This window comes from Schistocerca gregaria, chromosome X, assembly GCF_023897955.1.
Source record: "Schistocerca gregaria isolate iqSchGreg1 chromosome X, iqSchGreg1.2, whole genome shotgun sequence".
Lineage (NCBI taxonomy): Eukaryota > Metazoa > Arthropoda > Insecta > Orthoptera > Acrididae > Schistocerca > Schistocerca gregaria.
Window position 1 is genome coordinate 562,389,906 of NC_064931.1, and position 18,437 is coordinate 562,408,342.

Genomic DNA, 18,437 nt, shown 5'->3' on the forward strand with positions numbered 1-18,437 from the left:
ACAGAACTCAATTAGTCTTTCTCCTCTTTCATTCCTTGTCCCAAGCCCATATTCTCCTGTAACGTTTTCTTCTACTCCTTCCCCTACAACTGCATTCCAGTCACCCATGACTATTAGATTTTCGTCCCCCTTTACATACTGCATTACCCTTTCAATATCCTCATAAACTTTCTCTATCTGTTCATCTTCAGCTTGTGACATCAGCATGTATACCTGAACTATCATTGTCGGTGTTGGTCTGCTGTCGATTCTGATTAGAACAACCCGGTCACTGAACTGTTCACAGTATCACACCCTCTGCCCTACCTTCCTATTCATAACGAATCCTACACCTGTTATACCATTTTCTGCTGCTTTTGATATTACCCGATACTCATCTGACCAGAAATCCTTGTCTTCCTTCCACTTCACTTCACTGACCCCTACTCTATCTAGATTGAGCCTTTGCATTTCCCTTTTCAGATTTTCTAGTTTCCCTACCACGTTCAAGCTTCTGACATTCCACGCTCCAACTCTTAGAACATTATCCTTTCGTTGATTATTCAATCTTTTTCTCATGGTAACCTCCCCCTTGGCAGTCCCCTCCCGGAGATCCGAATGGGGGATTATTCCGGAATCTTTTGCCAATGGAGAGATCATCATGACACTTCTTCAACTACAGGCCACATGTCCTGTGGATACACGTTACGTGTCTTTAATGCAGTGTTTTCCATTGCCTTCTGCATCCTCATGTCGTTGATCATTGCTGATTCTTCTGCCTTTAGGGACAATTTCCCACCCCTAGGACAACCTCTATCCGCTCCTCCGCCCTCTTTGACAAGGCCGTTGGCAGAATGAGGCTTACTTCTTATGCCGGAAGTCTTCGGCCGCCAATGCCGATTATTTATCAAAATTTAGGCAGTGGCGGGGATCGAACCCGGGACCGAAGACGATTTGATTGTGAATCAAAGACGCTACCCCTAGACCACGGTGTTCTTAGATACTTAGCAACTAGCAAAAATTGCTAGTAAATAGTAATATATTGCAGTAAACATTTGGCAATAGATGTTTATAGAGAAATGTAGCAGAAGACTCATTGATATATAGACAGCAAGGGTAAGAGTTAGTATGCAATCCCATATTTATATCATTTTGGGATTGTTAAACTGCAGGTCTTAACATGATGCAGGAAGAAAACATCTAATCAATCTGATGTCAAGAGTTGTTGAACGTTAGTATGAAGGACTCTGAATAAGAGGTTACTACTTTAGATTACATCATTGTACCAGTACACCAACAAGATGCTGCAGAAGAGAAGAATCTAGAATGAATTTCAGCACCTTCCAGTTGCCATACCAGTGACTGTCATGAAGGAATCTTGCACATCTCATCTACCAAGAGAGGCTTCCCAAGTAATTCATGAAGTAACTAACTAACTAAGCCAGTCTAAGTTCTCCCATCAGAAATTGTACAAATTACCATTGGAGGTAAAACTGAGCAAATTGTGGCCTCATTTTATTAGGGCTCTGTTGTCATCAAAGAGGGACGTTACTCGATAGTTGGAAGTACAACTCTGGTTGATATGTAACATTGCGGCCATTGCATCATTCTTAGAGTGACATCCTGCATGATTCACATCAATTATATATTGTCACAGCTGCACACAAATCATGTTGGACAAATTGGCTTTGCTACAGAAGGAAACTTAACATGAAACACCTAGAGATTTTCTGTTTGAGGTGATTTCATTTAGGCCTGTGTTAAAGTAACAGCCTCTTATGTTAGTCAGTTGATGTGGCAGGAGTATGCAACATAATGATAACAATTGAGAATCATCATCAGTCAGTCAATGTTAAAATATTCATCCATTATAGATAAAATCAAAGATTGTCATCTTAGCTTCTGTCATCATTTTAAATGAGACGCCTGAACCATAGGTAGTCAACAGCCGCACAATATTTCTAATATAAGGGGCATTGGAAAATAAACGAGCCAGAGGCATAATTACAGAAACCAGTACCTGTATCCAGAATGAAATTTTCGCTCTGCAGCGGAGTGTGTGCTGATATAAAACTTCCTGGCAGATTAAAACTTTGTACCGGACCGAGACTCGAACTCGGGACCTTTGCCTTTTGTGGGCAAATGCTCTATCATCTGAGTTACCCTATCACGACTCACGCCCTGTCCTCACAGCTTTACTTCCACCAGTACCTTCTCTCCTACCTTCCAAACTTCACAGAAGCTCTCCTGTGATGCTGCAGAACTAGCACTCCTGGAAGAAAGGATATTGTGGAGACATGGCGTGCCACAGCCTGTGGGATGTTTCCAGAATGAAATCTCCAGCCATCACTTGTCTCAGGAACGCATTCCCTTCCCAAGCATAGTGCTGCAGATGAGCATGACAGTGGGCCATTCCACATGCTTCTTTGTGTTGTTGAAGACTATAGGCCACCCATTGGGCACAAACTTTGTGCATGTGCAGCCATTCCTTCATGATGGTGTGAACGTTTCCGATGCTCAATCCGACCAAGGCGGTTATGGCTTTCACTGTCACTCGGCAGTCCTGAGTAATGAGTGCATCCACCAGCTGGACAATGTCATCAGTAATGCAGTGTGGTGCTCCAGACCATGCATCATCAGGTAATGACACCCACCCTTCCTTGAAGCACTTTTGCCACAGCTTGACCCTTGTAAGGGACATGCACTGTTTGCCGTACACTTGTGACATTCGTCGATGACTGTTCGTTCCTCCTACTCCTTCCGCTGTCAGAAAATGAACACCACCTCTTTGCTCTTCTTTTGACGCCTCCATGTCACTGCAATGAACTGGCAGCGTTGGATGATTGTTGCATGCTGCTGCTAGCTCTGTATAGTCATGTGACGTACATGCATGCCCTCTAGCAATGGGCTGTGAACTTGCACGCTCTAGTCAGAATTACACCTCGTTACACATGCCACGATAGTACCCTCCTGTCACTGGCTTGTGCATTCCAGATGCCAGCTCATTTCTTTTTGAATGCCCCATATATTTGAATTATGGAACAGAAGCTTAGCCATTAGCACAGTACTTGCCAAACAAGATATAATTATTTGACATTAAACCTTTTAGTCCGGTGCAGAGTTACATTTCTTTTTGATTCAATAAAATTAGTGTCATCCAGCATGCTGAAAATGAATAAATTCAATCTTGAGATGTGTGGAACAACAGGCTGCTTAAAATTCTGAAAGAGATCTCCGTGACAAAAATGAGAAATGAGTTTGTCTGAGGATCTATATTGGGCCTTTATCAAAGTTCAATACATTAACATATTAGCCATGTTTCTGGAATGACATTTTAGACTCAACTGAGTTAATTAGTTTCTGTCCAATTTTCTGCTTGAAGTAACAACTCCACAGCTTAGGAATCCAGTGGTCTGTGATATGCAGCAACACCAAGGACAGCATCGAAAGCAAAACATGTAATAAGTGGAAAAATAACACTAGATGATGAAGAGGCACAGAGAACAAGACCAATGGTGAGACAGCACTGACCAATGAATGTATTTGTGCTAAGAAGAACTGTATTGATTTTTCTGTGGGAAAATAATGCAATGTTAGTGATTGTGTGAATAGATTGCTGGCAAACTTTGAGCCAATGACCCAAAAGGACTTAGTTTGAAGCTTATCAATTATATGCTATAATTGATGCTTCCAACAAGTATGGAAATATCACTGGAGGGCAGGTTGAAGCGGGACTCGTCTGAAGACCTCAGCAAGACGACAAAGTGATTAAGACACTGGATCTAATTTGAGAGGACAGCCATTCACATCCTCATTTGAGCACCCAGTTTTAAGTTTTCCATGGTTTTCTTAGATCACAGAAGGCAAATGCTGGGATGATTGCTTTGAAAAAATAGGGTTCTCTTTTTTCATCATCCTTCACCTATCCCAGCTTGTGCTCCATCTGTAATGACCTCATCAGCAGTGAGACATGAAACCCTAATATTCTTTTCCCTCCCTTCCTAATCTGAAAACATTACATTTTGTCTCTCAGTGTGCTAACAGTGACTTTCATACAATCATTTCAGTTTGAGATGTTTGTGGCTCCTGAACAATAGATGCTGATATAATAGCATTCATGTCACCACTGCAGACAACAGTGTATCATTGAGGCAGACAAGTTCACATGTCTTGCAGTGCTCCAGTATCAAGTAAACACGGGCAAAACTGCACTTATTACAGGCATGCGATGAAGATAGTAACCATGTCATGCCTTGCACTGCACTTGTTAAAATGTTGAGGTAATTTCGTAAACCAATTTACCAGACATCAATCATTTCTATCCTGTTCAGACATTCTTATTCTGATATTGTCTCCTTTGGCCTCAAAGCATCCAGGCAACTGCTTTCTTTTTTCTAGTTGGCTTCAATGTTCGCCAGCATTACACTGATCTTTTTAATCAAACTAGAGTGTGCACTGCAGATACTGTGTGTAGGCCATTTCTTTATGATTTTACTTATTGTTGGTGCACAACTCTACACGTCCTCTAGGTATGGATGAATTATTTCTGGGTATTGTAAGTTTCATAAACATTAGTGTAACTGACAATATTATAGAAAGCAATATTAAATCAACAAGCCTTCTGTATCAAAATATATGTTGGTGAAGAAAATAAGGTGTAGACTGCTTTTTCAGTAAGGTTCTGGAATATGGATGTATACACATCCGCACGGGTTGGAGAAACACTGTGATATGTAGTATAGTAGGTGGACAAGAGGATGATTCAAGAGAGAAAAATTGGAAGATGTAAGAAAATCATGATAGTATGAAGGAGAAGAGAAGATGAGGGAAGGAAAAGAAATCAGTTTAAGATGAGAGCTCAACTTTTTGCTTGTACATGTGACACACAAGCTAGAATGACCCTTCCCACTTGTGCAAAATGTGCTCTAGGAACTGATATAGAACTGAAAACTTGTTATTTTCTTTCTATCTTCATACTATTATCTCTAAGTATTAAGGATCTTACTGTATTTCCTTACTTTTCATCACTGTACCACTGATTGCTGATGACTAGAGTGTAGATCCAAGTTGGGAAAGCTGTTGCCTCGCTTTTGTTTGATAGTGAGTAGTTCATTCATTTTCTACAATGCAAACTGGCAGGAAGTACGTTTATAAGGAATGGAGCACGAGAGAGTAAGAATTGCCAGAATATGCAAGATGTTAAGCATGTTGGTATGTGGAACCTTACAAGGCAGAGGACAACTTTGCTGAATAAATATCTGGTTACACGAAGTTAAAGTCTCATTTCTTTCTTAAATAAGTACTAAAACTTCAAATATTAGGATAATGATAGACTTCCATGTTCTAATATTACATTCAGGAGGGCCACTGTTCAATCCCGCGTTCGGCCATTCTGATTTAGGTTTTCCGTGATTTCTCTAAATCACTCCAGGCAAATGCCGGGAAGGTGCCTTTGAAAGGGCATGGCCGACATCCTGCCCCATCCTTCTCTAATCAGATGAGACTGATGACCTCGCTGTTTGGTCTCTTCCCCCAAACGATCCAATCCAATCTAATAGTAAATTATCCTTTCCTTTTAACTCTGTCGGAGCCCATGAGGAAAGAGACTTTAGCCCGTAGGGGTAATAATACAGCTTCAATTTCATCATTTCTGTGCAGAATTATCCACTTTTCTCTCTGTTGGTGCCGCTGACATTTATGCAAGTTGTATTCCTACTGATGTAACTGATTAAGCCAGTTATTCTGTAGTGTAATATTTCAGTATTCAGTATTCATTGCTTTTTATGTTAGTGAATAATTATGCCTATCTGTGTTTCATGTTGTACGGGAGATATGGAAAGTTTTTTTTATGTTAACATGTTAACAGGTCTCAAGAAGAACGGCAGGAATGGGTAGATGCTCTTCAGGCAGCTATAAAGGATTATACATATCGACAACTTTCCTTCCACAAATTAAGTGCAAAAGATAATGAAAATTTTTCTGAAACTTTTAAACTGGGAAAAGAGGTAAAAATTATTCAAATCTCTTTGAAATATCAATATATTTGCAATTGTTTTGTTTGTGACTGTGTTTGTTTTTACGCACATTAATATGTGTTTATGACCAAGTAGTTATCAGTTCAAGAATCAGTAAATGTTGAGGTTAGAGAGATCTTTAAAAGATAATGGAGAGTATTGCATCTAATTATTTTCTTAAATGCTGAAGAGGCCATCAACCATATTAAGCAATAGTATATGGTCTGTTTGTTAAGGTGTTATTAATTATCCTATTCCATAGGTCCCTGTGTGGATTCAGGATGGCCGAGTGACAAAGTGTCAGTGTTGTGTGGCTGTATTTACTGTAACATTCCGGCGACACCATTGCCGAGCATGTGGAAAGGTGTGTAGTTTCCAGTGTGTGCGTTTGAAGCTCAGCCGTTTGTTACTATTTAAATTTGGTTACAACTGTCAGTCTACATTTTATGTACTGGTAAAGTTCTCTTTGATTAACATTTTACTCGTTATTAGTATGATATGCACTTCAGAGATCTGTCTGCCATGAACCGTGCGACTGCTACGGTCGCAGGTTCGAATCCTGCCTCTGGCATGGATGTGTGTGATGTCCTTAGGTTAGTTAGGTTTAAGTAGTTCTAAGTTCTAGGGGACTAATGACCACAGCAGTTGAGTCCCTTAGTGCTCAGAGGGATTTCAACCATTTGATTTTGTCTGTCATGTAGTAATCAAAATCTAAAAGTTTTTGTTCATGGCGCTATCTGCTTATCCATTATTTACCTCCTTAGTTCTTGTTTTATTTTCCTTATTTCTTATAATGATATAGGGCTGCAAGTTCACCCATCCCTGATTTCTGTCCATTTATTACATTTTCCACAATGCAAATTGGTTGTGATAAATAGTTTATGACAAGGACTGGGAGGAATTGGTGTAACGATAGCCTTGTTTAAAAATTGTTTTTTTTAAAGTTAAAGCATTACAGAAATGAAAATTCCTGGATAAAATAAAAACAGTGATTGAGAGCACAACTCACCACTCGCTTCTGAGATGGAGAGTTGAATATGAATAGGGGATTACAAACATGCAATCTTGTTTTCTGTTTGTCAGTACCAATATACCTCATGTCCATGGCCTTGCCGCCATCAGACATTGCCTCTCCCTTTGTCCTACTATTTTATTATAAATGTGAGGATTTTCACCCTTAGACACACTTAAAATCATGATGGCACCCTTCCATGCCAATTTGTTCCTGAACCACTTGTCCCTCAGTGAACCCAAAATAATAACCCACTCCTCGGTACAGTCACTAATTTTCTTGTGGACTCACAGGAGATAAATAGTATTTTCACTTGAATTTCCCCGTTTTTGATCTTCCTCAACATTGATGTGTAAGGTCCACAGTAATGTCTGTACATATTAAATGCACCAATACATCAGCCGAATTTCCTCTTTCAGACTATTAACATTTCCTACTGTAAAGATACATCTTCTACAGCCTGCAAACTGTTAGGCTCTGTGTAGTCAGAGACTAATAATATTTATCCACAAATGCTTAAAATCTTACCAAGGCTTTTACAGGTAGAAAATATATTCCACATATTGCCCATAAACTTATCACTTGTGTAACATCCCAATTCTATCTTGACGTCTTCCTCCCACTGAACACATCTTGTTGCTGGGTTGAACAACTCAATTACACTGTCTATTAGTGCACCAGCAACCTTATGTCACGTCTGTAGATGAGGAGTATAATTTTCTAGATCCTTCCCTTCCTACATCTGTCCCCACAACCCCACCCCTAGTTTGTGTCTCTCACTCACAAAATCTGTATAATACCGGGTGGTTATAATTAAACTTCCCCAATTTAACACATTATAACATGAAAACTAATTACCGTACAAGTACCAAACTTGGTAGCATTAATGTCCAGAGTACGGGGTGCATGATTTCCATCTCATTCCAGCTATAGTCACCAGGTGCTGTGATCAGTCATTGTGATTCATAGCCTCACCCACCTGACCAGTCACAATGCACTTGTTGACCTGTCAGCATGAGCTTGGACTAAAGGAGCAGCATTACAACAGTAATGCTGCAGCTGCACTTCAAGAATATCGCTGGCTGGATGGATTACAGAAGGGTCTTCTTTGTCCACCTGCCATGCAGAGCATGGTGAAGAAGTTCAAAACAACTGGAGAACTGGGCGTCACTCTGGGCAGAGGCCGACAACAGATTGCACCACAAGTGGTTGATGAAATCACTGTTGCTATGGCAGACAGTGCTGTGTACAATTCCTGATTGTCAGGCAGTGTGCATGCTGTGTCACGACAATTGAACGTCCTGTGGTCAACTTCATGGAAGGTGCTTAGAACCATTCTCAAATGGTATCCATACAAGATCCATATGGTACAGCAGTTTGCACCACAGAACGCACAAAGACATGTTGACTTCTCTCTCCACTTTCTGGGTACTGCACTCTACGTACTGGTATGTAATGATATGATGTACCATAGCAGCACATTAAAAGTATTTCAATAGATTTCATTCTGCATTATTTCTCTTCCCCATGTCCTTGACATTGATGCTACCAAGTTTGGTCCTCGTATGGTAGTTAGTTTCTGTGTTATAATATGTTGGGAAAGTTTAGTTGTAACCACCTGGAATATTAGCCTATTCCTGTGTCATCCAGGCACTCAGCCCTATGCTTCATGGTTGATACTCACATGAATGACTCGTGTCTAATACCTGTCACATGTAGTCAGCATTGTGCAGAATGTTACTGCTACATAAAACACCAGACAATGCTGCCCACAGTTAAAACTTTTCAGTATAGAGTTCTTTGGACAGGTTGTAATTTTTGCAGAAGTAGCATTAAATTGCTGTAGCTTTTGTCTAGTTACGGCATCAATGTATAAATGTTCTTTTCTATTGTCCTTTAAATTGCGTTATACTTACATATGTGTTATCTGTACAGTAATTGTAGCAGTAGTCTACTACTACTGCTACTAATGATGATAGTGATGATGATGATGATGATGGAAAATAATAATATGTTCCATTGTTCAAAATTCACAGTTCAGATTTGTTTTCAAGTAAGTCAATATGACTCTGCATCAACACTGTCAACTCATGGTGCCTGGTATACAATAATTTTTTGTTAGTCATTTTCTGTTCTATTTTGAATTACATTATTTATTTGTGCATTTATTGATGTAACCTGCCCATTTATCCAGTTATGCTTCTAGTAACCTGTGTTTCCAGCAGGTATAGCATGTTCTGTTCCAAATCCTATACGTAACAGCTGTTCCTCATGAGTAACAGACCACAGACAGCCACTGTTCAGTCAGTCTTTTATCATTATTATTATTGTCATCATCATCATTATTATTGTTGTTATTACTACTACTACTACTACTACTACTACTACTATTAATTTTAATTTTAATAAATTAATCATAGACAGCATATTCCACTGAAGGAATGGTTTAAACTCATAGCAACTTTTTTCACAACAACCCACTCTCAAAAATTCTTTTGTGCATCTGTCATTTTTTTATCGCAGTGTCCTTAGCTGTGGACTTATTTGTTTTCCTGTTTGCGTTTCAGGTCGTCTGCAGTAACTGTTCAGATTTCCGAGCTCCATTACAATACAAACGATTCCAACCAGACCGTGTTTGTGTAGACTGCTATGAAAGTCTGTTGGCAGGTACATTTCTACTTTACTTCTACCTTTTCTCTGTCTGGTTTTGTGTGACATCAACCACATACAAATTTGGTATGCATATGAAATTTATCTTAGCCCCCATCTCCCTTCACACAGAGCCATTGAGAAGCACCTCTCAGTGGTGCTTCCACTGATGAAGCATTTGTTTAACTGAGAACCTTCAAACGTGCAGTGCCACAGAGCTTCCGTGGCACTCAGTGGTGGACTATTGCCACTGCTGGTGGAACATTGCTTGCAATAGCAGCCTTCACACGATGTCACTGGTGGGTCTACTAAACGGCCAAGCAGTGGGTATCGCCACATGTTAACAGTTGGCTTGTGACATGTTGGGATTTCTGCTCACTATTATTTGGTACTATGGTCAGTTAGGTCATACTACTGCTAGAGATGGAAGTCAATATGGAAGAGTTCATCTGTGAAGCTGAAAAACATCCATCAATATGCAACAAAGAGTGTGGGGAATATTCAGATAAACTGCAGAAAATTAAAGTTTTCAACAGACGTTGGAGGCAAAAGTTCTTCAGAGAAGATAATGATTGGTGAATGTGACTCACATTGCCTCCCACTTGTGTTGGGTCTGTTGACATGTTATGTAACCCACAAGTGCACAAAGTGTGCTCAGATATGTATCTGTCTCGGTTATGAACAAAACTGTGCAACACACAGCAAGTTTTTATAATAACTTCAGAAAATATTTGGAGAAATATTCAATTGCTGATCAGAAATTGTGCATTCTTTAGCAAGAATGTCCAAAGTACATTCAACATATCTTCTAGCCATGTGGAGGTTGCATCTGAAAACTCTGTGAAAAGAAATTGCCTCCATATTAACACAGTAAGAAAGATTACTTGCTGAAACCTTAATCATCAATAATTACAGAAGGGAAGTAATCACAGCCTTCAGACAACTGCCTGCTTTGAGCAAATGTAATTTCATTGTCAATTACCTTCCTATGAAGTGGTGGGATCTTGAATTCTCAAAACTTTGGTAATCGTCTGTTTGCTCCAATGTCAATCAATACGAGTCTGTGGAGGGAATAACACATGACCAGGAACAATGTCGAGAAAAAGTTTTTGTTGTTGTGATAAGTGACCCACGGTCAGCTGGCTGAGTGACATGTGTATGTTTACCTTTCATAGCCACCATGGAATTGGGTACATTGGTAGCCTTTTTTTTAAAAAACCTTTAACTATTCTTCCTCCGAAAAATGGTGATACCTTAACCTAACTTTTAAATTACTTCTATTTAGTTCCCTTATTCAATAAGAGAAGTAAAAGAGAGGCATCCTGCTCATCAGACACCATGATGGAACCGAAACACAGCAGCACAGCAGTAGTGGCAGATCAAAGCAACACAGTGGAATGACAGAGGAGCCCCTTCTGTCTCCAGTAGCAATGTGCCCTGTGAAGGCTCAATGCACTGCAGAGAAGTGCTTCTCAGTGGCCACTTGTGAAGGGGCCCTTTTTCCATTGTATACATGAAATGAAACTTCTATTGCTTTATAGACTGCCTCCAGTCTGGAAAGATGGTGTAGTAATGAAGTATTGAACTCATATTCAGGACAAGATTAGTTCAGATCTTAGTCTTTAAATCCCAAATTAATTTTCTGTAATTCCTGTAAATAACTTAATGTGAATTACATGTTTCCTTCAGAAAGAATACAACTGAATCTTTTCATCAGTTTTGTCCAACTAAGCTAATGCTCTCTCTCTCTCTCTACTGATCTTGTTGACTGCAAGAGTTGAAACTTTCTTGTTGTTGTTCTAAAGTGGAGTGTTTATTAATGGTCTGACATCTTAGTGTCTATTGACATTTAATTGAGACACAGTACAGGTTCTGGTTGTAACTTTACTGCTAGGCACACAAGCAGATGCCTTCATCTGCTGTTTAGAATTATTAATAATGTTTTTATGATGTAGGGGAGAAAGGTAATGACTTGCCAAACAAAGAAGTGTTGAATGATGACTCTGATAAGTTGAACAGAACCACTGTTAGTTGCAGCTGCTGAGTATACAGTAGTCTTATTTCTATTTTTTTTTTAGTAGCTAAAATTCTACAAATAAATGAACATTGACTGCCTTTCACACTTTTGCTTCTATGTCGTCATTGTAGTTTCTGTATTAGTTGAGATTCCACTTTGCAGAAGACAAAGTTTAAGTGATAAGCAGTAAAGTTTCTTTAGGAGTTTGTGTTGCTTTTTGAGAAAATAGTTCCATTGATAGCTTTCAAAGTTACCTGTATACTGTTGTTCATATGTAAAACCAGTGTCTAAAGACTATTCGGATGTTTTTATTACCACCTCCTTAATAACAAGTCAGTTTACATTTAGAACACAAAACAGCAACAGTTGTGTGTGACATGGATTTGACAAGTCCTTTGTAGGTTTGCGGAGGTATGTGGCACCAGATGCCTGTATACAGGTCACACAAGTTTCATAAATTGTGAGCCAGTGGTTTATGAGCACAGAGCTGGCCCCCAATAGCATCCCAGATGTGTTGAGTGTTCAGATCAGGCAAATTTGGTGGCCAAGACATTATGAGTTCACCATCATGCTCCTTAGATCACTGTAGCACAGTTCTGGCCTTGTCATGAACAGTTATCCATTTGGAAGATGCAATCACCATCAAGAAAGATATCAGGCATAAAGTGATGCAGGTAGTCTGTAATATTGTTTATATTGACCACAGCTGCCATGGTGCCTTCAATGATTACCACAGGTCCCGTGCAAGCCCAGGGGAATGGCCCCCATAACATAGCATAGCACTGTCCACACCGGCCAGCATCTGTTGTGCAGTGTGTGTTTCAAGCAGCTTTTTGCTTGAATGATGCCATATTTATCCATGGTCCAATCTTGATGATTCCATGCCCAAAGAAAATGTAATTGATATAGTTGTGGAAACAACATGAGAACACACATGGGTTGTCTGCTGCAGAGCCCCCTGTTCAGCACTGTGCACAGAGTGGTGTGCTCTATACCACATATGCGTGCACTGCCATTGTACATTGTCATCAGGTCAGTCACAGGTCTGCCCTATCATGCTTTACATAGCAGACAAGCCTCCTTCGGTGATGAATTATGGATGTCCAACACCAAGCTGCCTACTAGTAGTTTCACCATCCTTGAGCCCCACTTTCCCTAGATCTCAAGAAACACTCAACCAACTTCACCGTTTCCTAGACGTACAATCTTAGACATAAAAACTGACTGCTGGCCAGCTGCCACAGAGACTAAGTCAGAGTCATTCACTTAAGGTGGCCAATAAACCCGACCACCCTTCTACATCTACATCTACATCTACATCCATACTCCGCAAGCCACCTGACGGTGTGTGGCGGAGGGTACCCTTAGTACCTCTATCGGTTCTCCCTTCTATTCCAGTCTCGTATTGTTCGTGGAAAGAAGGATTGTCAGTATGCTTCTGTGTGGGCTCTAATCTCTCTGATTTTATCCTCATGGTCTCTTCGCGAGATATATGTAGGAGGGAGCAATATACTGCTTGACTCTTCGGTGAAGGTATGTTCTCGAAACTTTAACAGCAGTCCGTACCGAGCTACTGAGCGTCTCTCCTGCAGAGTCTTCCTCTGGAGTTTATCTATCATCTCCGTAACGCTTTCGCAATCACTAAATGATCATGTAACGAAGCGCGCTGCTCTCTGTTGGATCTTCTCTATCTCTTCTATCAACCATATCTGGTACGGATCTCACACTGTTGAGCAGTATTCAAGCAGTGGGCGAACAAGTGTACTGTAATCTACTTCCTTTGTTTTTGGATTGCATTTCCTTAGGATTCTGCCAATGAATCTCAGTCTATCATCTGCAAAAAGCCTCAGTGAACTTCCGATGTCATCCACCAGGTCATTTATGTATATTGTGAATAGCAACGGTCCCATGACACTCCCCTGCGGCACACCTGAAATCACTCTTACTTTGGAAGACTTCTCTCCATTGAGAATGACATGCTGCGTTCTGTTATCTAGGAACTCCTCAATCCAATCAAACAATTGGTCTGATAGTCCGTATGCTCTTACTTTGTTCATTAAACGACTGTGGGGAACAAATGCCTTGCGGAAGTCAAGAAACACGGCATCTACCTGTGAACCTGTGTCTATGGCCCTCTGAGTCTCGTGGATGTATAGCGCGAGCTGGGTTTCACACGACCGTCTCTTTCAAAACCCATGCTGATTCCTACAGAGTAGATTTCTAGTCTTCAGAAAAGTCATTATACTCGAACATAATAAAAGTGTTCCAAAATTCTACAACTGATCGACGTTAGAGATATAGGTCTATAGTTCTGCACATCTGTTCAACGTCCCTTCTTGAAAACGGGGATGATCTGTGCCCTTTTCCAATCCTTTGGAACGCTTCGCTCTTCTAGAGACCTATGGTACACCGCTGCAAGAAGGGGGGCAAGTTTCTTCGCGTACTCTGTGTAAAATCGAACTGGTAGCCCATCAGGTCCAGCGGCCTTTCCTCTTTTGAGTGATTTTAATTGTTTCTCTATCCCTCTGTCGTGTATTTCGATATCTACCATTTTGTCATCTGTGCGACAATCTAGAGAAGGAACTACAGTGCAGTCTTCCTCTGTGAAACAGCTTTGGAAGAAGACATTTAGTATTTCGGCCTTTAGTCTGTCATCCTCTGTTTCAGTACCATTTTGGTCACAGAGTGTCTACCCACCAGTAATAAGAAACAATTCTGCAGGACAGCTTGTGACTGCGACACGATCAGAACAGCATATGCTCGAGCATTTCTTCGCGCTACCATTGCTACCAGCCACCAGCTAGACGCCACCCGCCACCCGCTGCCTGAAATCAGGCCTGCCCAGGTGATCGCAGCTCTCTCTCTGTGTGTGTGTGTGTGTGTGTGTGTGTGTGTGTGTGTGTGTGTGTGTGTGTGTGTGTGTGTGTTCACGCACATTCTTCTGACTCGATACTATTAACATTAGAGAGACAAGCAACAATAAATATTGCATCAAATATAACTGTAAAGTATTTTAATGCAATGGCTAGTTACCACAAACTGAATTTTTGCCCAACCCATGTCCTGCATATTACGTTAAGTAAGTAATATTGTTAGCAGATAGCAGAGACAGTGCACTCCTGTTCTGGCTTGTGACAAGTACAGTGATTAGCAGTGCCCAATGCCACTGCGATTTATTTGTGTAGGCTGAGCATGGACACTGCAGCAGATGATTTACCATAAACAGAAAGAAATCACTATGGCTCTGACTGCAGTGAGCGGACTGCCTGTGTGTTCTTATAGTAACAATGTGAGACACTACTCACAGGTGCCATGGGGCAATTTGAATGGGTATCATGTCATTAGTCATCAGAATATTAACCAGTGATGAAATGTACACTCTATTGAATCCCTAGACAATAAAAACCTTCTCACAAAGTAATGTGAGATGATATCAAAATTTATCCAACACATAAAAATTAACTGCAGAGCTTACATGAACACAGTAGTAGCACACAAGGAAATATTATGTCTTGGAAGGGTATACTTCCTTTCCTCCTCTCATATCAACACCCTTGCTTTAGTATGAAGTGAGAAAATAAAGCCAAAAACTAAAGTTTCTGTGAATCATGTAAGTCATTTCCTCTTCTCATACCATAGCTTTTGTTTTTAGTATGAAGTGAAAAATAAACAGTTTAGGGTTCTGAAGCATAATATGACACCAGATTCTTATCATAGGCTCTCTGCAATCCTGCTTCTACTGTTCATAAATACTTCTGTACTGGCCATTCGTTATATGGCTAAATATGTGCTACAATCTGATTCGCATGTGTGTAACAAGGGTTAGCGCCGTCACAAAGCAATAACTAAGAAACGGATGCCGTTGAAGTCCCGTTACATTGATGGCAAGACAAATGTTCGCAAATCACCTGTATTGCCTCAAAAAATAATTGCATCTTAAATATCAAAGGACAGACGTCAACACTGTCACAGAACATTGAAATACAGCAATTATGGCAGATGAAAATTTGTACCCTGCCTGAGTTCAAACCTGGACCATTTGCTTATTAGGCATATGCGCTGACAATTGCACTATCGAGACACAACAGCCAACCTCCCTGCAGGACTTATCTACACACACTCCTTGTCAGACACAAACTCCCATATTTGCTGCATACCACATACACAGTACACCCCACCCCTCCGTCTCCATCCCTTACAACACACACTCGCAGCCATACTGTATTCCCACGAGGGTTCGGACTATGACATGCATCTAGCAGTGAAAGCTTCCGATGGCCCATCGAGACCTAAATAATTATACAAGATATTTCAGGAGGAATAGTAAATATTGTAGGAGGTGGTAGTATAGACAAATCACAGAAAAAAATGCCGTATAATGTGTGTCCAATTTTTGAGTACATACAGCTGGGTTCAATGCATTTTCGTTTCATTTGTTGGTCCTTACAGGACCCCATTGTCTGCACTTCTTTAAAAATAAGCTTCCAGCATTATTGGAAGAGGTTCCTTAGGTTACAAGAAAGTGTATGTTCCTCCAGCATGACGGAGCTCCAGCACATTCTAGTCATCAGGTGACACATCTTCCAAACGTAACATTTCCCGGAAGATGGATCAGTAGATGTAGGCACTTTTCTTGGACACCAAGGCCCCCGACCTTATCCCTTTGGATTTTTGCCTGTGGAGATGATTGAAAGGCAAAGTCTACAAAGACAAAGTAAACCCAAGAGCCGATTTAATCATTTGGATTATGAATAGTGCAACCCTCATAAAAGAACACAGAGATGACCTCAGAAGAGTTACATGTGGTGTTTATCAAGATAAGTCAAAAGTGCGTTGAAGATGATGGGAGAATTTTTGAAAAACAACTTTGAACATGATTTGCCTTTGCTTTGAGTATGTCAGGGTTACGTACTAACAGCTGTATCTCTATACTCAATAAAATGTGGAAACATTTATATGGAGTCTTTTTTATGCAGTTGGTCTATATTACCACATGCTACAATACATCTACATCTACATTCATACTCCGCAAGCCACCCAACGGTGTGTGGTGGAGGGCACTTTACGTGCCACTGTCATTACCTCCCTTTTCTGTTCCAGTCGCGTATGGTTCGCGGGAAGAACGACTGTCTGAAAGCCTCCGTGCGCACTCGAATCTCTCTAATTTTACATTCGTGATCTCCACGGGAGGTATAAGTAGGGGGAAGCAGTATATTCGATACCTCATCCAGAAACGCGCCTTCTCGAAACCTGGCGAGCAAGCTACACCGCGATGCAGAGTGCCTCTCTTGCAGAGTCTGCCACTTGAGTTTGCTAAACATCTCCGTAACGCTATCATGGTTACCAAATAACCCTGTGACGAAACGCGCCGCTCTTCTTTGGATCTTCTCTATCTCCTCCATCAACCCAATCTGGTACGGATCCCACACTGATAAGCAATACTCAGGTATAGGTGGAACGAGTGTTTTGTAAGCCACCTCCTTTGTTGATGGACTACATTTTCTAAGGACTCTCCCAATGAATCTCAACCTGGTACCCGCCTTACCAACAATTAATTTTATATGATTATTCCATTTCAAATCGTTCCGCACCCATACTCCCAGGTATTTAACAGAAGTAACTGCTACCAGTGTTTGTTCCGCTATCATATAATCATACAATAAAGGATCCTTCTTTCTATGTATTCGCAATACATTACATTTGTCTATGTTAAGGGTCAGTTGCCACTCCCTACACGAAGTGCCTGTCCGCTGCAGATCTTCCTGCATTTTGCTACAATTTTCTAATGCTGCAACTTCTCTGTGTACTACAGCATCATCCGTGAAAAGCTGCATGGAACTTCCGACACTATCTACTAGGTCATTTATATATATTGTGAAAAGCAATGGTCCCATAACACTCCCCTGTGGCACGCCAGAGGTTACTTGTTACGTCTGTAGACGTCTCTCCATTGATAAAAACATGCTGTGTTCTGTTTGCTAAAAACTCTTCAATCCAGCCACACAGCTGGTCTGATATTCCATAGGCTCTTACTTTGTTTATCAGGCGACAGTGCGGAACTGTATCAAACGCCTTCCGGAAGTTTAGGAAACTAGCATCTACCTGGGAGCCTGTATCTAATAATTTCTGGGTTTCAGATATATAGGTCAGAGATATAGGTCTATAGTTTTGCGCATCTGCTCAACGACCCTTTTTGAAGACTGGGACTACCTGTGCTCTTTTCCAATCATTTGGAACCTTCTGTTCCTCTAGAGACTTAAGATACACGGCTGTTAGAAGGGGGGCAAGTTCTTTCACGTACTCTGTGTAGAACCGAATTGGTATTCGGTCAGGTCCAGTGGACTTTCCTTTTTTGAGTGATTTCAGTTGCTTTTCTATTCCTTGGACACTTATTTCGATGTCAGCCATTTTTTCATTTGTGCGAGGATTTAGAGAAGGAACTGCAGTGCGGTCTTCCTCTGTGAAACAGTTTTGGAAAAAGGTGTTTAGTATTTCAGCTTTAGCGTGTCATCCTCTGTTTCAAAGCCATCATCATCCCGGAGTGTCTGGATATGCTGTTTCGAGCCACTTACTGTTTTAACGTAAGACCAGAACTTCCTAGGATTTTCTGTCAAGTCGGTACATAGAATTTTACATTCGAATTCACTGAACGCTTCACGCATAGCCCTCCTTATGCTAACTTTGACATCATTTAGGTTCTGTTTGTCTGAGAGGTTTTGGCTGCGTTTAAACTTGGAGTTTTACTCGGCACGTACCTGTCTAAAAC

General features: G+C 40.7%; 1 protein-coding gene across 16 annotated transcripts in view; it reads left to right on the plus strand.

Moving 5' to 3' along the window:
• LOC126299057 (FYVE, RhoGEF and PH domain-containing protein 6-like) overlaps window positions 1–18,437 on the plus strand; it is a 204,480-nt gene that overhangs the window by 162,283 nt on the left and 23,760 nt on the right. For all 16 annotated transcript variants that reach the window (XM_049990718.1, XM_049990714.1, XM_049990729.1 and 13 more), the window contains 3 exons: window positions 5,846–5,984; window positions 6,256–6,357; window positions 9,573–9,672. In XM_049990718.1, the coding sequence (XP_049846675.1) occupies window positions 5,846–5,984; window positions 6,256–6,357; window positions 9,573–9,672 (341 nt within the window). The remainder of the gene's footprint in view (window positions 1–5,845; window positions 5,985–6,255; window positions 6,358–9,572; window positions 9,673–18,437) is intronic.